The sequence below is a fragment of the Liolophura sinensis genome, chromosome 1 (genome assembly GCF_032854445.1).
Source record: "Liolophura sinensis isolate JHLJ2023 chromosome 1, CUHK_Ljap_v2, whole genome shotgun sequence".
Lineage (NCBI taxonomy): Eukaryota > Metazoa > Mollusca > Polyplacophora > Chitonida > Chitonidae > Liolophura > Liolophura sinensis.
Window position 1 is genome coordinate 27117070 of NC_088295.1, and position 23490 is coordinate 27140559.

The 23490-nt window shown below is 36.8% G+C and overlaps 2 protein-coding genes across 3 annotated transcripts; one reads left to right on the forward strand and one right to left on the reverse strand.

Annotated features, from left to right (window-relative positions):
- Nucleotides 1-212: 212 nt before the first annotated feature.
- Nucleotides 213-17817, reverse strand: LOC135468817 (general vesicular transport factor p115-like). The gene is made up of 23 exons (XM_064747261.1): nt 17724-17817; nt 15314-15400; nt 14783-14847; nt 14226-14299; nt 13631-13734; nt 13193-13351; nt 12596-12716; nt 11868-12058; nt 11412-11487; nt 10999-11063; nt 10539-10627; nt 9048-9202; nt 8388-8593; nt 7512-7622; nt 6785-6906; nt 6179-6360; nt 5443-5564; nt 4966-5104; nt 4395-4516; nt 3799-4020; nt 3086-3259; nt 2486-2647; nt 213-2106 (listed from the first exon to the last, which is right to left on the reverse strand). The coding sequence occupies exons 1-23, from the start codon at nt 17787-17789 to the stop codon at nt 2038-2040; spliced, it is 2883 nt and encodes a 960-aa protein (XP_064603331.1). The 5' UTR covers nt 17790-17817; the 3' UTR covers nt 213-2037.
- A 692-nt stretch (nt 17818-18509) lies between these two features.
- Nucleotides 18510-21464, forward strand: LOC135475546 (very long chain fatty acid elongase 5-like). 2 transcript variants are annotated; one of them, XM_064755474.1, is made up of 3 exons: nt 18510-18647; nt 20158-20307; nt 20727-21464. In XM_064755474.1, exons 2-3 carry the CDS (start codon nt 20164-20166, stop codon nt 21300-21302), a joined length of 720 nt encoding a protein of 239 aa, XP_064611544.1. In that variant the 5' UTR covers nt 18510-18647; nt 20158-20163; the 3' UTR covers nt 21303-21464. The 2 variants fall into 2 exon arrangements, with proteins under 2 accessions (XP_064611544.1, XP_064611552.1); XM_064755482.1 differs by lacking the exon at nt 18510-18647 and having other exon boundaries at nt 20139-20307.
- The last annotated feature ends 2026 nt before the right edge of the window (nt 21465-23490 follow it).

Below are 23490 nucleotides of genomic sequence, written 5' to 3' on the forward strand. Positions count from 1 at the left end.
TGGTGGAAACACTATTTCTTGGAAATGCAAGACTTGCCAGACTTGCCATATATCACAGACTCTTAAACTTTACTTTTTTTAGTACTTAATGAGATTTGCAATTTTCTTCTGGTGACTCTTAAAATATTTTTTGTGGCAACCTTAAAACATGAAAATGTCTAATTTGTGATCCTTATGAATCATTGCACAGAAATAACACTAACACCCTGAAATTACAAAACATTCCATTACATAGTTAAATTTATTACTTAACTTTACATAAATAATATATACATAATTAAAATACCATCACCATTTTCTTGAATGTACAATTTACATGATGAATCGAGTTCGTGAGACCTCTAGCACCTATTGAACTCCAGGAATTGTCACACCTTGTAAAGTGCCATGCACTGGTTGTATGAAGTGCTACAGATTGTAAAAAGTGCCACGACTGTGCACGTAGGAAGTTAGGTGAACATAAACATAAATGTTGTACAAGGTGCCATGGGGGTGTACAAAGTGTCACAATCTCTGTATCATTCAACCTGGCCATTTACAAAACATAAGATGCTTGCTGTGTTCACAACATGAACACTTTCATGAAAAAGCTAAGGAATCTAACATATGTACATCATGGAACTCTAAACCTGTAACTTGCATCTTTAAAACGACGCCAAAACAGGGCAATTTGATGAAAAATTTTTGCAAACTTACAATTTAACTTTCCTTAGAAACACACAGAACTTAATATCACCAGTTACTGCTGCCGGTGAAAAATCAACCAAACACAACAAACATGCATTCGGATGTCTTTTTCAATTCAAATGAAGCCAATAAAATCTGATTTTTAATTCAAAACATGAATGACTAATACACGTCCTGTATCAGATGAACTGTCATCAAACCACATTTTTCCAACACCCTTAGACAATACATGCTGTTATTATTTCTGAAGTAACTATCCATTTACATTATGTATAGTTTTTGTAAAAGCTATGTAAATTTCTCTTCAGTAAAACAATGAATGTTTATTAACGTAAGCATACTATAATTGCTCATAGATATTGATCTACTTGTAAATTTGTCAATTCTGATGATTTAACATAAATGTTACATGTCACAAAAACAGTGAAAATGGGAGTGGCTGTAAATACAAAACATGCAAGTAAATATATGGATAAAAAGGAAGCCAAATTGAAAAATACAATAACTACTGCAAGTAATGATTTGAAATCTTACCACTCTCGTGAGATTTTTTTTTTTAATGGAGCAGGGCCTTTAAAAGCAAATATTGCATACTGTTATAATGTTAGCTAACCAGTGGAAAATTGATATAACAAATGCCTATTCATAAAGGTTCATTACATGCAAAAGCTACCTTGCTTCATAGAATTTTGTACTGGAAAATGGTGTCTACACACTGGTTATTACAGTTACGTAGAATTTAAATGAAAAATAGTTGGGTTAAAAAAGGGAGACTCCGACATGAAACTTATTGTCTGATGGGGCACAAATGAATAAGGATAATGATTCCAAGTCCAACATTCTTATCACAAATATACATCCAATATACTTGGGTGATATAAACTTAGCTTTCATTAGTCAAGATTTAAGTTCTCAACTATTCTTCCATAATGACAATTAAGATAGCTCTATCTACATGTACATACCATTTTCATGAGCTATGTTCACACACTCATGGCTATGACAAATAGCCTGTATTATTGATGCAATATAATGAATTCATGTGCTTCAGTTATTCACGAAACTTAGTTATACCTTAACATTCACATTCATCTCTTCTTCACAGACTGAAATTGATTTTTTGTTATTGTCTACATTGGGAAAATGGCGTTAATTTACTTTCCTGTTTTCACACTCAATATTCATCATGAAACGTACTCCAAACCATGCTTTTGGTCACTTCATGTAAATTGACACAACAATTAATAGGTATGTCTTCATGTGTTAAAAATGTTTGTTCCCAGTTAAAAGTACCTCCTTGATATAAAGCCATTAGGGCCTGTTTGATATCTACATACACACTGTGGTCTTCTATTCATCATCATCGTCTTCATCGTCTTCATCGCCATGTTCCATGTAATCATCATCATCATCTTCAACCTGTCAGATTGAGCCAGAAAAAGAATAAAATTTTTTCAGAAGTTTGGAATAGATATGTGAATGCAAAAAGAAATTTACAACAAATGAAAATAAAAATTGCTAAAAAACAAAAGACTAATAAAGTTAAAAGATTACATGGCAGAATCCACTGGCTACAGAAATTTCACTGGTTGTTCCCCGATTAGATGTGCAATAAATAACAAATGCCATCAGAACAATTAGCAAACTAAGGTATGCGATACCCCTACATAACCTAAATAACCTAATAAAGAATAATACATATTCTTTCGTCAGTATCTGTGGGAAGAAAAACAGATTGTACACTTTTCACACATACTTATGTCTAGTTGTACACAAATTAGCATACATGCTCGCTCACCTCTTGTCCAAGCTCTTTTAACTTGCTCTTGTAAGTGGCTAGTTTAGCATCCTGATCAGCTAACAAAACCAGCAGTTCATCTTGTTCTTTCTTCATAGACTCTGAGGATTCCAATGCTTCTGCTTTTTCTTCTTCTAAAGCTACCTTTGATTTTTCTAACTCCTGCAGAAGCATAAAGATGAATGATTAAATTTCTTTGATGAATCTTTAATACCACACTCCAGAATTCTCTCCATCTGCAGTCAGTTTAATGGGTGGGGGAAAACCAGAGTGCTCAAGTACCCCACTTGTCGCCTTTTACTGACTACACAGAAGAGATGCCCCCACCTATGCAGCCACTTCTGATTCTTCACACTTATATCATAAAAGCTCCATTTAAATAAACATAATAGTTTCTTGCAAAACAGACATTAAATTTGGCATATTGATTTGAAGGGGTTGAGGGGAGACAACTTACTTATTTCACATTTGACAGCACTGGACTCTTACAGTCTAGTGAATCTCTGGATACCAAAACTAACACATGCAAACTCAGATATTAACACTAAGCTGGTTTTAGAGAAAAGCTGAAAAATAGGTGCTGAAGTTGTTACAATGTACCTGTATTTTATCATTTAATGATGATTTTTCATCTTCTGAAGCCTGTAATCTCTTTTGTAGACTTTCCTTCTCTTGTCTGATGTTCTCCAGATCCTTTGTTAGGCTGGCAACTTTAGCATCCAACTCTGACGTATTTGTAGCTTGTTCACTGGGTTGTTCTGACAGCCTTTGGACCTACAACACACATACAGGCACTGTGTCAAAACCTCTGAGAGGTGTGGCAGAAGTCAGCAGAGAATATAAAGCATCTTCAGTCCCACTTCTCAAAATGCATTTATGGTTGAAAACAGCAAAATAGGACAGCTACTTTATAATGGTCTCATCGCGTGAACATTGGTTCTCATAGCCACAAAATAATATTTTTGTTTAATGTTTTTTATGTTTTTATTTCACATAGATTGTAATCAGGTTGACATCTGAAGAAACCCAAGCAAGGTATTTAAAGATGAACGTAAAGAAAGTTGCAGTTCTTACAATAATAAGAATTATTTATTTATTTGATTGGCGTTTTACTCCGTACTCAAGAATATTTCACTTGTACGACGGCGGCCAACATCATGGTGGGCGCTAACCAACTGAGCCACGGAGGCCCCTAATAAGAATTAAACATTGACTTAAACGAGTAGTAAATAAATAAATAAAAATACCAGTCACATTCCTGTTCAAAAGCTGGCATGAACATCAAATGTTTCCACAAACTTCACGATGCTTACCAGCTCTGATTTTTCTTTCTCTAACATGGCTACTCGTGAAGACAGCCTGGAGACCTCCTCCTGTCTGTCAGTGAGGGATTTGCGTGTGTCCTGTAGCTCAGCGTTTGTCTTCTCCACAGTGCTCTGTAGGACAGCTACCTCACTGGGGTTGTTCTCCTTGTTCTCATCACTCTCTATGGTCTGGGCCAGGACACGAGCCTCACTCACTGACAAATCATTTCTCTACAGTACAAAAAGAAAACAAAATATCTTTATACAAATATCAAACTTTTTCTTCAATCATTCTTCCCAGTCAAAAATTCTCAAATGACTTTCTGTTATTCTGTTATTGCACATTTCAGTTCCTACACATTTTAACATTACTTTTCAACCTGTTTGTAATATATATCAAGGTGACATTTTCTAGCTTTTTTAAACATATTAAACCTCTGCATTATTTCGTCAATTTTCATGCACTGAGGTCCATTTACAGGTAGCACTTGAGTTTGTCTCTTCCCTGTACTGTCTACAATGATACACAGTTTATAGTGGAATAAAAATGATTTGGAGGAGCTCAGCTGCTTTGGTACAGGTGCACCTGTCAAACTCCAACTCACCAATTTTTCTATAACACTATCTTTCTCTCCTATTTGTGCCTTTAAGGACTCTACTTCTTCTTTTAACCTGCTCACATCTTCAGACTGCTTGTTGTTATCCAATACAGGGACACCCTGTGAACCTAAAATTCATAGGAAATGTAAAGTTCTGGAAAAGCAAAAACGCTATATCAGCATAGATACTAACAATATATACATACCATTTTTAAACACTCCTGCTTTTTATAGTAACACATGTTCTTCTTATGCGCTCTTATTAAATAAATATCTGAGAAGTTTAGTTGTTCATTCATCTAAACTGGCTAGATGGCCAGATGAACAAAATGTATATGGCAATTGTAAAGTGGCACAATACATGCACACATTTCCCATCTGATTTGTTTAGTAGGTTTCCTCTCATCATAATAATTGTATCAAAGGGGTCAGCTACCATTTTGTGAGAAAGTAAACGGCGGAAGATTCTTGATCTTTTGAGATTTGTCTTACATGAATCATCATACACCTTTCCCCAGAAGGTTTGATTCAGCACAAGTTAAATTCCTCCACTTGTTTGTCGTGTGTTAAATGTTACCTTTCTGGGCTTTGATGAGAGCATTTTGATCCTTCAGCTGCTGTACTTGGTCTCTTAACTGCTCTAATTCTTTCACATCTTTCTCATGTTTATCCTTTAGTTCGCGTAATTCCTGTTTAGTTGTATTTAACTGTTCGTCCTGAAAAACACACAAATACAAATCCTTATATGATGGAATTACACTCTAAAAAGGAGGTTACCACAGGCAAGGCATCTAGTATACATCAACAGTTATAAGAGGGTACCTCATTTCAAGGTATTGGCATTTTAAAAGGCTAGGTAACATCTACCAAAAAAAATCTTTTGCTATAACACAAGAGGAAGAATTAACAAATATGAAAACGAGAGTTTGAAAGAAATGGTCACAAGTAAATCAAATCGAAAGACTTTCATACTCCAATCTATCAAAATGATGAAGAATTTTAGGCTTAATTCCATGCCATGGGCGAATAGATCAGCATAACACAAGGAAAGTACCTGTTCTTTAATCAAGCCTTTGTACTGGTCAACTATACTCTCATGTTCTTTTAAACTGGCCATTTTCTTCCTTCTCTCCTCCGCATCCTTTCCCTCAGGCTTGACTGCCCGCAATACTTCAACTGAAAGATCACGATAAACATACATTGATTTATTTGTTTGGCTGGTCTTTAACGCTGCATTCCAGAACTTACTTACAAGATGGCAGTCAGGTTTACTGGTGGAGGAAAACGGAAGCACCTGGAGAAATCCACTGACCTTCGTTAGGCACATGACAAACCTCCCCACTTAAAACCTCTCGTGTAGCAGAGAGAGAGCTGGTGTCAAGCACACAACCTCATAGATCTTAGTTTTATAGGAACTGAATGCTCTGACATGTAAGTGCATTTCCTTTCCCATCAGCATTGAATTAATGTCACTGGCATGCATGAATGCTCCTGTCACTGATATATTTCTTTGTTTTCACTCAGAACAAACAAGCAACATCAACAAACTTATTATTTATAATTAACACCAAGTATGTAAACTTACTTTAAAAATTTATTCCTTAAGAAGCTTAGTTAATTCCGCAATTGAGCTTTAAGACACTGAACTAACAATATGTTATCTTGGTGTTTGTGAAATGTATTAAGTTTCCCTTGACTATGTCCAAGGAATGTAATTAAATGTATTATCCCACTTTTATAAAGAATTTTAGGTTTAAATTTCAGACTTTCGGTTTATGTACTATACCTACTCTCTAATGTCTTGAACAACCTGGTGAACTCAAAGTCAAACATGACCTCGTTTGGCTGTTTGTAGTTCAGATGCGGTTTTTTGGCAGCTTTGGTATAACTCTCATTTTTGTATACTTGAGTCAGTTTGTCATTGAACGTTTCCATTCCAATTCGTTTTTCTATGATCTGTTGTAATGAAGCTCTGTTAAAAACAAAGAAAACATAAACACATTTATAGCAGCTTACACAATTGACACAATACACAACAGTAACCATCCTAATATGGTGTTTAGTTAGGAGACACGAAACTGCACAAGTAACGAGGATATTACACAACATGGCACAGGCATTCTCCCAAGCAACTCATGACAATTTATTCATATGGCCCATGTTACATGCTTTTCTAAAATGATACACAAGAGTGACCAACTTCCAAAAGATCACAAAACAACTGATTCTATCCCATGTACATATAGCCCAATATATGGACATTTTTTTCCGCTTTAAAAATTTTTACGATGCCAAAATCCAATTTAATAATAAAGAAACTGGAAGAAACCAGCCTGAAAAACCATAAATTCAGTACAAAGAACATGTATCTTAACTATAGAGATGCAGAACTTTACCTGTTGAAGGTATCATTCTCCTCATTATTGTAGAGGATAGATATACCCAATAAGAAAGCACAGAGCCCCTGTGCTAAGACCTCTTGCTCCTCCCCTTCTGATGAGGACACCTGGCTAATTAACTGTAGCAGTGTTAAGGACATTCAGAATTTCTACACTCACTAAGGCAGCAATGAATTCTTCTAATTTCAAGGTCCACAAGTCAAAACTGACAAGAAATCTGTCATACACAGTGATTCAAGATAGTTAAGTTCACAAGACAAACAATCTATTTTTGTAAGCTGCTAACTGCGCATAAGAAGGTTATTGTTAGACAACATGTGATCCACAGACTTGATCATCTGCAGATAAGCTCATTCACAAATGAGGTCATCCACAGATAAATCCTTACACTTGAATACAGTTACAGTTGAAACTTTGTCTGGGTAATCTTACCAGGCATTCTGTGTACAAGGCAGATTTACCAATCTCTCCAAGTAAACAACTACTGGTACAAGTATTAAGGGAGAGATGCACTTACTTCAGCTATTCCATTTCAATACTGCTAATCAAGTAACCTGATAGTTCTCTTAGCCTGTTTAACCCTCTACGATGTGATGTGAAATCTGGAGGATCATGTCAAGCAACCAATCTCATGAGTTCGCAGTCTGTGTTAAAATTCCCCAGGAAATATGGACTGTTGACTTCCACTGGTCTGTATCATGACCAAACAACATACAAAGGATACATAAGGCACGTTGGCAGTGTTGTGGAGAAAGTGAGTGACAGCTATAGGGCAGTTAGCTGTCCAGCCACACAGCAACATCAACAAGCCCACCCGAGTCTGGATCTTCCCACCCTGATAATTAAAGACAAAGGAGTTAATCTTCAGCTAATAAAAGAGGATAATGAAACAATCACACTGACAATTATTACATCCATGTAATCCCACATTAAACATTTTTTTGTGTTGATCATACAGTCTCTTGACTTCTCTGAAAGCATCATGAACTATTTACATAAAATAAAATTCATTAACAATACATTACGTATAATTTCACATCACCCTGCTATACTGTGGCAGTGAATGATCACGTGAAATATCTCGTGATCAACATTAACCCTCACAGGTTTTCATGTGATTTGTTATCAATTAATCATCTTTCTGTCAAAAGTTTGAGGAGGGTTAGTAGTTGGTGAAGAAGTCCATTAAATTATCAGTCATTTACTCTACCCAATTCATACAAAGATAAAATCTTTTTTCAAGCAAATCATCAATTTATGTATCTGAGAACAAAATAACAGCTTTAGTATGACATGCTAAGCTACATGGCAGCCATTACGCTTTCAAGGCACATCATTACCCTAACCATTGAGTACTATGGTTTGTATAGCAGGTTTGTGGGTTGATTAGCTGGTGAAGCATTCAAGCAACTTATAGTTTGTTTACTGCTCACATTTCATATGAAAACACAATTTCTCTTTCTTATATAACCATGTTCCTCTCTCAAGCAAATTATCCATAAAACTTACATGATCAATGCACCTACTACCATGTTTACTGTAACATGTTAAGCTTCATAATCATTCAGTTTTCCAGGCACATCAATACATCAATACTAACCTGAGCCAGCATGTTGCAGCACTGCTGAAGTAGGGAGACTGGGGGATTCCCCACACTGGTGGCCAGCTGTACCCTCAACAGCTGTTCCTTCTGAGTGGGGTTTTCCAGGATGGCATGAAGCAAGGCCACAGCAGCAAACCAGTTAGACAAGGAGTCTGCACTGAACAGCCCTCCACATAACAACTGACCTGCTGTTATTGTGTTCACTGAGCAAAAGAGGGAGTAAAGCAGCATGTAGAAAAACTGTCTAAATATATCTTCACTCCCATCCTTTTGATTTTATTTATTTATTTGATTGGTGTTTTACGCTGTACTCAACAATATTTCACTTATATGACGGCAGGCAGCATTATGGTGGAGGGAAACTGGGGGGGAAACCCACGACCATCCGCAGGTATATTATTTATATTAAATATTTCATTTATGCGACAGCTGCCACAATTATGATGGGAGGGAAATGGCCAGAGCCAGGGGAAAACCCACAACCATCCTTAGGTTACTCCTGAGGCTCCTGGGCTAACCACTTCAGCCTCGAAAACCCCCTAATGCAATATCATGCAATAAGCAATGATTCAAGGAGACAACCTTAAAAACGGTAAGTGAACTAGAAGGAAACAACAGAATATTCTCCAGTCAAGCCTGCCAGTACTCAGAACGTACCATCTGCTGAGCTGGGGAGAAGAGTCTGAACTATCTGAGACTGGCCCACTTCATTCTTATAGAGGAAGGACTGGAAACAGTAGAGCACTGCACATCGCAGAACAAATGGCTGCTTCTCATTCACCATGGACATCAACAACACAACAATGGCAGGCCTGTTAAATACAAAAGTCACACTTCAGAGACAACTCAATCATTACAGTAGTTTGTCAATGTTCTCTTTGTTAAACGGCAGTCACTCATCTGAGACAACGCTACATTTACTGTCATTCTTCAATCTTCTAGTTTGCTCACCCCTCCTTGATAATAACATCTTCCATGTTTCATTACTCATTACAACATATTGTTCATTACAATGCTTTTGCACAAGTGTCCTCCCAACTTGTGTTGTTGTTGTTGCATATGTGTGTACATAGTTTCAAAGACTTCAAGGAGAAGTCCTCCAAAAATCGAACGGGGCCTCCGTGGCTCAGTCGGTTAGCGCGCTAGCGCAGCGTAGTGACCCAGAAGCCTCTCACCAATGCGGTCGCTGTGAGTTCAAGACCAGCTCATGCTGGCTTCCTCTCCGGCCGTACGTGGGAAGGTCTGCCAGCAACCTGCAGATGGTCGTGGGTTTCCGCCGGGCTCTGCCCGGTTTCCACCCACCATAATGCTGGCCGCCGTCGTATAAGTGAAATATTCTTGAGTACGGCGTAAAACACCAATCAAAAAAAAAAAAAAAAAATCCAAAAATCGAAGTAGGCATCACTAAATAGACCACTTAAAAACTATGTATAAATATACTTTCATTTATTTTTTTAGATTTTTTTGTGTGAAAAGAGTTAAAGACATCCAAACATTTGAATTCTACGGTAGGCTTTACAGTCCATACTATCAGAGTTTAGGAACTCTGACATCACAGGAAGTTTTTCCAACTCTATATCCCGACCGAAATGTTGGAATAACTCTTTTTACCCATGAGTAAAAGATAACTGAAGTAATGTTCCCAAAAATTCCTTCTTTCTGGTGAACATCAGGAAAAAAAACATCAGGGTTCCTAGATATCACCAGTATGGCTCATAAAGCCTACCATAGTATTCAAATATTTGAATACCTTTCAACACTCTTAAGAAAAATCTGAAAAAAAAAATTAAAGTATTTTTACGCATAGTTTTCAGTTGTCTGTATGGTGAACCTTAGTTTACATTTAAGCTTTCTTTTACTTTCAGCGTAGAAAACTTCCAGATGTATCTTTTTGAACTGTTGAGCAAGGTACTTGTCTTAAATTAGCATCCAGTTCTGACAATACCTAATAAATATTCATATAATCAAAATGTGACAGGCTATTATGAGCCAAGGACTCTTGTACAAAACATCTTACTCATAATGCGGCCCAAAGACTTGTACCAACAAGAGCCTTGTAACAAAGGAAAGGTGTACAAACAATCTGTAAAATTGTGTACGGACAGTTTTTCTTCAGTTGCCACATGCTTAACAAGAGAAAAGCCTCACCTTGGTGGACTGGATGGAGCCATGACTGAAGCAAAGTACTCCTGATTGGATAAATTTCCCCGAATGACTTCTGACACAGTGTTGATGGTCTGAAAGAGGAAGAAACAACCTTAGTTCATAAACTATTTTACTTACGAAAGTCAGGTTTAAACCACCAACCTTCGGCAAGTGCCTGACAAAATTCTTGACTTACAAGCTGCTGATGTAACATTGTGAGCTGGATCTGATCATACTACCTCAATGTTCAAGGGCCTGATAATAGCAGCGAGATAGTGCTTTACAATCTGAGCCATCCATGTCCCTCAGTTAACTTGTGTTAAAACCATAATAAACATACATACGTATAGATCTAACACTGGCAATGGATTTAATGTACCGATTTCTATATCGTACAAGTATGAGGGTGCACAAAACTAAATATCAGGAAGTGTGTTTGATCAAAGATTTGTCAAACTATTACCTCAGTCAAGACATCTGCAGGGACACCGCTTGCCATTAGTATGCTGCATAACAACTGTAGTAAACCTTAAATAGAAAACACAGAACTAGATTAATTATATCTTTAAACGTATCCATGCTAACAGAAAAACACATCATCTGTAGAACGCATAAGTCAAGGAGGTTGCCATGGAAACCAAATATAACCTAGCTTGCAATGTGCTATTTTATGTGAGAAGGCCACGATCTCCAACTACTTACCACATGTGTTCATCAACTTCTGACAGCCACAGTTTCCCATATTCTCTTTTATGTGAGAAGACTGTGATTTATACATGTAACTACGTACCACATGTGTTCATCAACTTCTGACAGCCAATTTCCCATATTCTCTTTTATGTGAGAAGGCTGTGATTTATACATGTAACTACGTACCACATGTGTTCATCACCTTCTGACAGGCCACTGTCTGCTGCTGAGGGTTATTAGGAGATACCAAAGTACGGACAACCTGGAAAACAACACCAGGCAGTTAGGAGAGACAGGTACACATATAGAGGACAGAGATGACAACAACAAAGGATTTACTACTCCATGAGGACAGATATGATGGTGAGGTAAATATTTCCACTCTGCCATAAGGCACTGGAAGCATATGATTATTACCTAATTATCACTATGTATCAGTAACTGACAGATGTATTACAGGTAGGATTGTATCTTCAATGGCAACATTTTTTTCTCCACTTGTGAAAATCTATCTTAGCCATGTATTTTAGGATCTGATGAAAAGTAACACGTCATCAGTGCACAAACTGCATGGAGCAATATTTAACAGTGATTATAACCTTGTATCTTTCTAGATATAACCTATGTTAAACTGAAATGTACCTGTAGCATTAGATGTATATTGGTGACTTTCTGAGCTGACCATCCCCCCTGTGTGTTCATTTCTCCTGATTCCAGTTGAAAAAATGGTGTTAATTTCTGTATATAGCTGCCCTCTTTAAAGAAGTTCTGATTGGAGGAATTGTTCCGAAGAAGATTGGTCAAGAGCAGCAAACAGTCCTCAACCACGATACCTGACAACACAAACGAGACAAGACTTATTGAACGATTTGTGCTATGATAAACAAGCTTCCTATCTGAAATCACAGTTTATAACATTGTGTAATTCATGAAATATTCTGTAAATCATGAGATATTCTGTACTTCATGAATCTTCTCACATTAAATGAACATGATGTACATGGTCACACAACTTTATTTTCTCAATCACATGTTATCGTACACGGAACTTAAAAGGGCACACTAATAATACAATAATCTGGGTTAATCCACCACATGAATTTTAACGAGAAATATTAACGAGAAAAGAAAAGGAAAAAACAGAAACATGTACTGACTTTAATAATGACTGACCAGAGTACATTAGCTATGTTTTGGAGTGGGTTCTCCTTCCAAGGCCCCATGTGCAATGGAAGTAGGAAAATTCCCTGACCTAGAAGGGGCTGAACCCATGTCTTGGGGGAACAAGCATTTAAAAGACAAGCATCGTGTATGCTTCAAATTTAACATGCTGCTGAAAGCGGAATTCAGTAACTTATCTCACAACCTACCTCCATCACTGTTTCCCTCCTCGTGAATAATATCTAATAACCTGCCAAATGCATTCTCAAAGGCCACAATTTTCTGCAGGTTTGCATTGCCCTTTGTCAGCTGGATGAGTAATAACAAGGCCTGTAACCAAAGCATGGAAAACACTGCACATTCACAACAGCAAAAAAACAAGGGACAAATACCACATTAACTCTGAACATTGATTCCAACAAGAAATCCATATTTTTATAATTCTAGAAAGTCTTATTTTGCAAATGGTTACATTTGATGTTTAAATTAAGAAGACAATAAAATACAATGCCAGTTAAGAAAATTAAAAAGTATGAGAGAGTAACTAGATCCTACTATGATTTTTTGGATTTATTTGATTGCTGTTTTATGCCGTACTATATTTCACATATACCACGGCGACCAACATTATGGTGAGGAGGATTTGTATGAGTTCAACTTGACCTATTAAATTCAAAATCTGGGTGATGTCATGTATCACCAAACCAGACAGGTTGTACTTCCACTCAGTTGACCTAATCTATGACAAATATTTCACATACTAGATTCATGACAGTGTGAAAACATCTGTAGTTTAAACGACTTACATCATTGCGGATGATTTCCCTGCTGTCCACAAGCAGGTCCATCAGCTTGTACACTCCCATAGGACTGACCAGTACAATCTCCTGCATTTCCTTACCACGATTGGTCAGCAGGATGGTCAGAAGTTTAACGGTTGGCCATCGAACATGAAAGTCATATTCCTGACACGGGAAAATTTGGAAATACAGATACAGATTTTCCTTCTTTCTAATGATTATTTCAGTCCTAAATAAGAGAAGAATTGTTTTGATGAATCATTGGTGAACACCAAAATCCACTGATATAAACATAAAAAAAACAGTGCACCCAAAGACCTGCAGGATACACTATTGGAAGTTAACATTACAATTTACAAGAGGATTAATCATACGTCATACACCATAATAACACGAACTATGACTAATGCAATTCTACAAATGCAAAACTTTCACTGAACTTACCTCCAGCAATGACAAGAGGAGAGAAACACTGTCTGTATTTTTGATAAATATTTCCGTGAACTGTCCACCAAGATCTTCTGGTAAATGATTAGGAATTTCATCCTCTGCAGAATAAGAAGTATAAGCATGGTCAGGACAGTGAACCTAAACACTGAAACAATTTAACATAGCAGAAATCTATACAAGTATATGTAACTGAAGATAGACTAAAGATTATCTTACACATATTACCATTTATTTATGATTCTGACTGAGCAGAAAACATAGTAGAAGTACATGTACACACATGTACATGGAATTGATTAAAGATCAATTATTATCTTCTGGGCAATAACATTTAATATATATGAATTTGACTCATAAAAAGATTAACTCTGTTTGATATATCAAATCTGCAAGTATTTGTGCATACATGTAGTTCACTTTGTGTACTACGGTTGAGTTCGTATGTTGAAGGTAACTGGATCACATATACATCTTAAGCTCATCATGAAAAAAACACTAGTGAGCAAAAGTTGAGTCCAACAAAATAATTTGAATGAAAGAATTCTGCTACATCAGTTTTTCTTTCTATCTAATTTCTAAGACGACTCACCCTCCTCCATAGGTTCATTACTCATGATGTTACACAGGGTGTCCAGAGCATAGCCTGTTATCTCTGCGTCATTTCTTAGAGAAAGAAAAGGTCACATCCATTGAGTTAAATTAAAGCCAATTTCTTCAGAAAACAAAGAGGCAAAGATACAATAAACACATTTTAAACTAACACATTTACCTGCACAAAACAAGCGCACATAAGTTACTGTAACATGTATAATTTTCTATCCACAATATATATTCCTCAAGGAATGACTGTATACAAATGCATCTACTTCCACTTTAGATGACTCTATGCCCGAGCCTGTTAGCATGCAAGTGCGGCGCAATGACCCAGAAGCCTCTCACCAATGCAATTGATGTGAGTTCAAGTCTAACTCATGTTGGCTTCCTCTCTGGAGGTTTGTGGATTGTAGATTGTCGTGGGTTTCCTCCCGCTATAATGCTTGCTGCCATCGTAGAAATGAAATATTCTTGAGTACAGCATAAAACACCAATCAAATGAACAAATAAATATTTCCACTTTACAGGTGTAAAGCACCAGGTATCACATACCTGTCAGTTTCAAGGACATTTCTGAGTATGTCCATTGCCTGTGTACCGACTTCAAGGCGGAATTTCTGAAAGGAAAAAAACCAATGACATTATTTCAAAAGGACTAAACTACAGCTTGGGGTAAAAAAATGCAAAAATTCAGATATGAGATACTAGTATTCAAACTTACATAGAAACCTGTAGCATGTATCCTTTAGCGCATGACAATAAAGAATTGTATAACATACAAAGACACATGTATATATAATAATACATGTACTGTAAATCTACAACCTCTTCAACCACTAAAGCACTTCTTTTCTTTTTGTGAAATTTAAGCATACAATTATTATCAAGATGATGCCAAAATTATTCACTTTAGTCACATAAGATACAAGCTTTATAAAGCTGTGCAAATTAGTTCTCTACACCCCATAGCTATCTCAGAATGTTTCAAAATATCAGTTGCAGAGGTGGTTGAAAAAGTTGAAGAATCATCATGTCATCATCAACAAGAATAGACAAACATTTATCATTTTTCAGAACATTTACCCGAGACAGGGCTTTGAGTGCCCGAACTGCATCTCGCCTGTCATCCAGTAGTGTTGAGGACTGAGCTCTGTCACAAAGCCTCTCCACCTGCAACAAAATACATGTACAACACTAATAAAGGAGCCGCAGTAATAATGATGCCATAACATGTGAGGCAATAAGGCAGAACATGATGGAATTTGCCACCCTTTGACTGGTTGTAATGCCACAGCCTCACCACCCACACCTAGATTCAAATAAAACCTTACTGGTCAAGGGTTAAGCCATTAGTCAGGTCGAGTGAGTACCAGCTTCACTTGTCAGTGTAGATACACTAGGCACTTAAATACATGCCATTGTCAGCGTATCATTAGGAGTCTGGTCATGATGTGGCTGCACCTCTCACCTCACCTCACACTTTATGATCTTTAAAACCCAACTGTAGAGGTAAGTGTATCTGGATCTGCACTGGATAAACCAACACCATGCCCCTTCAGGCCCTTACCATAATCTACACTGCATCACTACTGGTAAATAAACATCAAGATTTTTTTTGATCTTCACTGTTCTAAACAAGTATTACATTTCATAAACCTTGCCAACATCCCTAGTCTGAGCTCATAAAAATCTAATGTGGTGTCACTGGACACATTTCCAAAATATCACCTCCCATGCATTACTTTGTGTACAGGCCGTGTACAGCTTTCCAGGTGAACAAAGATCATGGAGAACATAACAGCCTTACTTTGTTTCACTTAGAGAGTGATGTAAAGGGCACATATGAATCTATGCGAGGTATCAGGGGAGTGAAAGTGAGGCTACAGGTGGCTGTATTCCATGTTTCAGTGATTTCTGGTATGAACCCAATAATAAAATTTAAGGCCATTGACACCTGATTTCTTGTTACACATCTCAATATCTGGGAAAATTAGTGCACCAGAGGGAGGTGGAACAATTTTCATTCTCTTCATACCACCTGACAACTTGGCTTGTTCTAAATATAATCAGGAGTGTATACAACAGAAATGTTAACCAGGTGAAAGACACAAGATGTCCACATGCTGGCTTTAAAAAAATTCTAAAAATGTGACTTTTATGTAGCTCCCTCATAAAATTCATAAATGTACACCACTCTGACCATGAACATACCAAGTTGTCAGGCAGTATGCTGTCATCGTCCTCAGACTAGTTTCTCTTATGTACACGTGCATGTGGACACAGTACTGCAGCTCTTCTATTTTATATATACTGATGAACGCAGATTTACAGAGTAAATCTGCAAACATTAAGATTCAGTCCAATCCAAAATAAGGCAATATGGAATTATGGCAGATTTCAGTAACATGAATGGAGCAGAAATAATAGTGCTTATTATAAGCAAGCCATGGTGGATAACTATATACTTGTAGCAAGGCCATGAAAGTAATAGCTTTAATGTTAACTTTAACTAACAACAGATAGTTTAACAGGTAAGTTACCCACCATATTTTGTTACCTTTCACTCTGTAACTCTTTTTCCATGAACATAATTATGAGGGGGACAGTGCTGTAACTACTATACATGCATGTAACCCTTGCAATTTTCAGGCCCATTCCACAGCTAGGGTAGAGTGCTAGCTTTATATCTTCATTCACACAGGATCCCAACTTCATATAATGCTGTGTACCATATTATGTTGTGCAGACTTACTTATTTTTCTTAAAAATTGCTTCTTTTGCCAACTTTGGGATGCTGTTTGCAATATGTTATACCAACAAAATTTTGCGAACTGCTACAGTGCATATTAAGCCTTCAATTTCCTAAACAGACAACCTGCATAAAAATGGATGATGGGGAAAAATAGGGTAAAGTGTGTTATTTACTGTATGCTGACACATTTAGTTTTGCAAGCACTGCATTCGCACTTGGGCGTATGTTATATACTCAGTCAACATTCAGCGTTAGTGGTGTCTAGTACGAGACTGCTCTGACATTAGGCTTGGCAAACAAATATGACCGCATCATATTTTTAAATGGAGCATTCTCTGACGTTCGCTTGGGGCCATCCCAGACCGAACACAATTTTGCCAAAACTAACGTCAGAGGAATCTCGGACTACTAGTGTCCTTCTCATCGTAAACCATACAGATATCATCAAACACACTTCTCGCGAATGCTAATTACCAGAAATGTGGTAATATGTGAGAACATTTCAAGAGTGACTCCATCTACTTCTGTAGACCTACAGACAATGTTGTAGCCGGGAATAATATAACAGTTGTAACTTCTATTAGACCCAGGTTGTAATAAGTGCAATGTTAATGTCATCCGAACCGGCGACAATCAAACAGTTTGTCATCGGTATCATTTGGCAGCATTAGGCATGGTTTTAAACCATACTGGGTGGTTTTATTTGCCGTCTTGTTACAAAAACTTAAGGTGATTGTTTACCGTTTCCGCCCCACTGGGCTGGCCTTCGGCTTGAGGACCGGTCAGATATTTTCTCAGATAGTCCATCTCTTTGCGTACGCCGACATTCGGGGAATCCTTGTCGTCGTGTTTCCGGTGTTCTGGGCATGCGTATGTTACGTGGCGTCTACAAACTCCGCACAGAGATGAGAATATTGTGAAAAGGGGGCGTGGCGAGAAAACACGTGGCCATTCTTATCCATAACATCAACTGTTTGACTCAAAATCCAGCTGCATGTAACATGGGCCTCCCAAACAGTCATGTATATATACATAGGCCTATTTGCTTTTTCTTTAGACCAAAATGATGTTGACTTCTTACGCATACCTTAAGCAATAGAGCATTTCCACCCAGTGTTACGTACGTGATGAGTGCATTTTTCGTGGATGGTTAATTCTGATCATGTCATAGACAATGCTACACCATGTTAATGATAGACTTATAAACTTGTGGTTCAACAGTGCATATATATACCACTGCACTTATCCAATGGAAGTGTTTTAGGAAAGATTACAGTAATGGTATATATGGCTGATCCAATGAGTAATCAACTGATTAATGGACTGATCGATCATACAACTCAATGATTAATTAATAAACTGATTTAGTATTATTTTCCAGGTCGACCACATTAATTGGTATTTAATGGAGTTATAAAGTTATATATAGAAAAGTGATTGCATTTCCTGAGTTAGCTCCCTTTTAAGAGCTCTTTTTGCCGTGTTATTTCAGGTGTGCAGCAGGGAAGTCAACCAGGGCGTGGCGAAAGGTGCACATCTCGAGGTTGCAGTAAATTGTGGAGTGTAGCCCTATGTACAGAGTCATGCGATAAGGTGTCCGGCTAAGCAGCCTTAGATCTCACGGAGACGACGCACGAACCATCATTTTAACCTCATCATACTCAGGTGAAAGTCGCTTTACTTGCATGATGTTTCGTTTCAGTCATATGTGTCCCAGATATCAGCCAGTCAGTATATGCAGCGACTGACAAACAGTGAGTTGTAGGTTAACTTTACTATCAAGGAAAGGTGTATGGAAACATTAGCAACCATGAGAAATAATTAATATCGACAACAGATGGTTATCTGCCATGTCTGTTCGGGATGATCTGCGTGTAGGCCAATCTTTTGGGGTCGGGCTGGATATTAATTAGATTTTTGTATGTTGGTGTTAATATACATTCACCTTGTATATATGAAGAAGCCTGTATGGGTAGCACATGTAGATTTGCCAAGTCAGCAGCTTAAAATGGGCATCATATCCGGGACTGGGCAGTACCTCACTGTTAGCATTTCTAAGGTATTATACCACGGAAAAATTTGACATAAGTTAAAAATTTAATAGTGAGCAGAAAAGCATAAAGGTGTCATGCAGCTATGAATATACTGTATCCAAATGTTCATCAACCAACAGTTAATGTACTCTGACTAGGTATTTCCATGTCTTGGGGGTCAGTGACAGGCCTGCTGAACCCACTAAAGTTCAGATGGAGATTAATGTACCCGCTGTGCACTTTATGGACCACACTGAACAAACCGAAATGCACAATTGTCACAAATCCTCTTTTTAGCTGTGCAAGTCTGATAGTCTATTGGTTTGAGGTGGCCTTTCATTTGCTGTAATTCATTGTGAAGCCTTGGTGATAAGGGGTGCTTGTGTGGCCGTTTGTTGAAGACCACTTATCCTTCACCAATATAGGTAAAATACTGTTGGATAGCTGCTTTAACTTTAAAATGTATGATGCAGAAGAATATGCAGATCATGTATGTTGCGGTTATATTCATGACAAGTGGCTTTGGCATATTTTAGGAGTCGTCAAGTATTTACATCCCAGAGTTTGTATATGGATAACAACTTCGGATTTATTGGTTTGCAACATTTCGATGTACATTCTAACATGTGTAAACATCACTTTGGCTCAGTGTGGTCCCTTAAATCAAAAGTAGAAGAGGCCTCTGTGGCTCAGTTGGTTAGCGCGCTAGCGCAGCGTAATGACCCAGGAGTCTCTCACCAATGCGGTCGCTGTGAGTTCAAGTCAAGCTCATGCTGGCTTTCTCTCCGGCCGTATGTGGGAAGGTCTGGCACTACCTGCGGATGGTCGTGAGTTTCCCCCGAATTATGCCCGGTTTCCACCCACCATAATGGTGGCCGCCGTCGTGAAAATATTCTTGAACTATTCTTGAGTACGGCGTAAAACACCAATCAAAAAAAAATAATAAAAAAATCAAAAGTAGAAAAAGTGTTAAAGATACTGAAAACCATACATAGAGGCAGGGAGAAATGAACTTTTGGATGACATGGATGCAGTGTAAAATTTAGTTCATCGTGTTTTGCTCTAAAAAGGTATAAAACAACTTTATGATGTATTAAATTTTTAAATATCCTGATTTGCTGTTTTTTTCTTGATTTTAATAGGGCACAATGACAACTACAGTGGATAACATTCAGTACTTTTTGAAGGTTACTGTCAGACTACAGACTTTCCCTCTGTTCTGTTTTTACCTGCTGCTGGTGGCCTTATCACCTCTATGGCAAAGGATCTCCTCGCCGCTCAACCTCAGACCAGTAAGTACAAACATGTCACATTTAGCCATCACTCAACAATGACAACCATTCCCAAAAAATGTCTTACCATTGGTCAGCAGAGTGCACAAAGTATACACGGAATGGCTGATTTAATATTTTTACTGATCGTCACTCTAGCCGAAAATACACTTTACGGCTTCATTAATTCAGAGGATGTTAGTTATATAATAAAATTACAAGAAATTTGTTTCTTATGTCCCAAGCCTCTTTAAATAGGTGGCATGATTGTGTTTTTGTAAAATGTGTAAACTTTTAACTGTTTTAAACAAATATTTTTGTTGTTTTTGAAATGAAAATAATAGCAAGAAACCTTTGCGGGTGCATGAAGTATCATTGTTAACTATTCAAATGGAGATAAATAAAGTCATGAAACTGAAGTTTTTCCCTTTTTTTTTCAGGTATTAATAGTGTACAATTTTGCATGCAGTTGTGTCAGTGCATACACACTGGTCGGTTTTGTCTATGCAATTTACAAAAGTGGCTCCACATTTCACCGTGAGTCCACCTCGGCCATCTTGCCATTCTTTTGGGCTTATTGGATGACAAAAAATTTGGAACTGTTGGACACTGTCTTCATGGTACTCCGTCACAAACAGCGACAGATCTCATTTCTCCATGTTTACCACCATTCCTCCATCTTACTTCTGAGTGATGTAGCATATCATCATTACCCATGGCCTGCCATCGCTGTGTTTTTGGGATTAAACTCCTTCGTTCATGTTGTTCTTTATTTCTATTATGGGTTAACAGCCTTGTCCCCAGGAAATCCTCCTCAGTGGAAGAAAAACCTGACGCAGTTACAAATATTCCAGTTTTTGATTGGCTTTGTACAAGCCAGCATTGGTTATGCATATCACCATTTCTGTGTATATAGCATTCTGTATGGTATGACCATGACTTGTCTGTTTTCTAACTTTTATTACCAGGCATACATTAGAAAGCCCAAGACTCAAGTGAATGACAAAATAAAGTAGAGGTGTAGTCTTTGGCAAATGTGTACCAGATGAGAAGCTTGTACCATAAATATCAAAAATTACATTTAAATCTGTTTAAATTTGTTGTGGACAAAGTTCAACATTAGAAAAGCAGTAGTAAGACTTAAATATTGTTCTTACACCAACAGGTGAAAACCTGTTCTTTTTACATTGTTTCTATGCAAGTATAGGATTCCTCTTCTTTGATCTGGCAGCACTGTCTCTAAGTTCTCAAATTCTTGACAAGAGAACACTGATATTTCTGTAAGATCTGTAAATATAGGTATTATTTTAGATAGGAAGATGTTCCTGTTATGCAAAATCCTTTCAAACTTGCCATAAAACATTCGTGAAGAAATTAGGCATTAGTAGCATTATTCTTTTGAATTGTTTTAACATTGTGAAATATTGCATTGCTACTAAAATGTTAAAATACCCTTTGACTCACGTGACATTGAGCTGTTCTTTTATTATTCCACGATATTGTGTGTCAGCTAAGTGCATATTTATTCAGATATTTGTCACGTGTGTAGATTTTCCATCATCACAGCTGATCTTCACATATTATTGGTATTGCCATGTGTCATTTGTTTGTTATGTTGAAGCTATACTCTGTGTATGAAAGTTAATCTGTGGTTTAGGTTTTAAACCTGAATCACAAATTAACTTTTATAAGTCTTACTACATGTACATTGATGCATCTGTACCACTCAAACTCAATATTCATTCGACCCAGTGCCAAATCATATAGAGGCCTTTGTCATGCAAATTTACATGAAAGTTTCTTATAAGATGAAGATATACATCTATGTGGTGAGGGTTCAATCCCAACCATGGACAGGGAATTAGTAGATCTCCCGCTTTCAACGTTTGTGGGGCCTTGTTAAGCATCAGCAGTCACTGGAACTCTATGGACAATCTTAGCAGTTCTGTATAGACATTGTTTAATTTATTTTATTAGACTTAGTCTCCAAGTAAAATTTATTTACTCTGATAACATTTAAATAAACAGAGCCACAAGCTTTGCTGCTATATTTGAAATCTGAACATTTTATTTTTTTACAGTTTTTCTTAATTATTTAGAAGAAAGTATTGGTGCATAGATTTCAGGAATTTTTAAAGCACATACTTGCGCACAGTTTTGTTGTCTAATGTTATCTTATGTACTCCCTTCCAAAGAATTGTTTTTATATGATAACAAGGCAGCTGTGTGATCAGGTATGTATATTGCAGTGTATCTTTCTTTTAATAGCATCTCAAGAAAACCAGATGTAAATTTTTTTCGGGGTTTATATATGTATCTAAAGCCTAGCAATTCTGTGTAAGATATGATATAGTTTATGCATTATAGCATGTCAATTTTTTATTTGAATTACATGTATATTTAGTGAATTTGCATTCCACAGTACAACCCAAACAATGTGAAAATGATTTGTACACATATTCATGTAAGATCATATTTTGAAGCAGTCTATATTTTTATACATTCATTGAGTGATTAATTGTATATGATTTTCAGATTATAGAATCTTGTATGTCAAACTGTAGATTAGCAGTGAAATCAAAAATTGGCCTTTGACATAATACCTGTAATATTTTTCTTTTTTTCGCATTATTTTATTAGTATTGAAGAGCAAAATAATTGATTTACAAATTTTTGTATGTAAAAACAACTAATTTTATATATAAACCTTGTTTGTTTTATGCTAATCAATTGCATATGTTATAAGGCAATTGCTTTTTTACACCAAGACATTAAATACAAACCACAAAGAAACCCCAATATGTCAGCCAGTAACTCGCATTTCACCTCTCATGCTTTGGATGGGAGACAACATTGCCAAGATAAGCTTCGTGCTTGTTAACAGAATTTGACATATGTCAACAAAATATGATATATATGTTTGGATATCTATGTTTGTTGTGTTCCCTGAGTAAATACAACCCCAGGTGTGATACTGATTTGCTCAATTTATGTCATTTAAACAGATCAAAAAAAAAGAATATAATAAATGCATGTATGATATTCTGTTTTCTAACTTAAAACATTTGTTCTGTATTCAAGGATTGTGTTACTTTGTCATTGTCACTTCTGGCTTGAAACATTTCTTCTGTATTCATGCATTCTGTTGCTTTGTTATGGTCACTTCTGACTTGAAAAATTTGTTTTGTATTCACATATTCTGTT

Coding starts and splice junctions, on each gene's coding strand:
- LOC135475546 (XM_064755474.1), top strand. CDS start 20,164: ATGACAACTACAGTGGATAACATTCAGTACTTTTTGAAGGTTACTGTC. Junction 20,308..20,726: donor CGCCGCTCAACCTCAGACCA/GTAAGTACAAAC, acceptor TTTTTTTTTCAG/GTATTAATAGTGTACAATTT.
- LOC135468817 (XM_064747261.1), bottom strand. CDS start 17,789: ATGGACTATCTGAGAAAATATCTGACCGGTCCTCAAGCCGAAGGCCAG. Junction 12,059..12,595: donor GGAGGGAAACAGTGATGGAG/GTAGGTTGTGAG, acceptor TTGTGTTGTCAG/GTATCGTGGTTGAGGACTGT. Junction 2,648..3,085: donor CATTAAATGATAAAATACAG/GTACATTGTAAC, acceptor ATGCTTCTGCAG/GAGTTAGAAAAATCAAAGGT.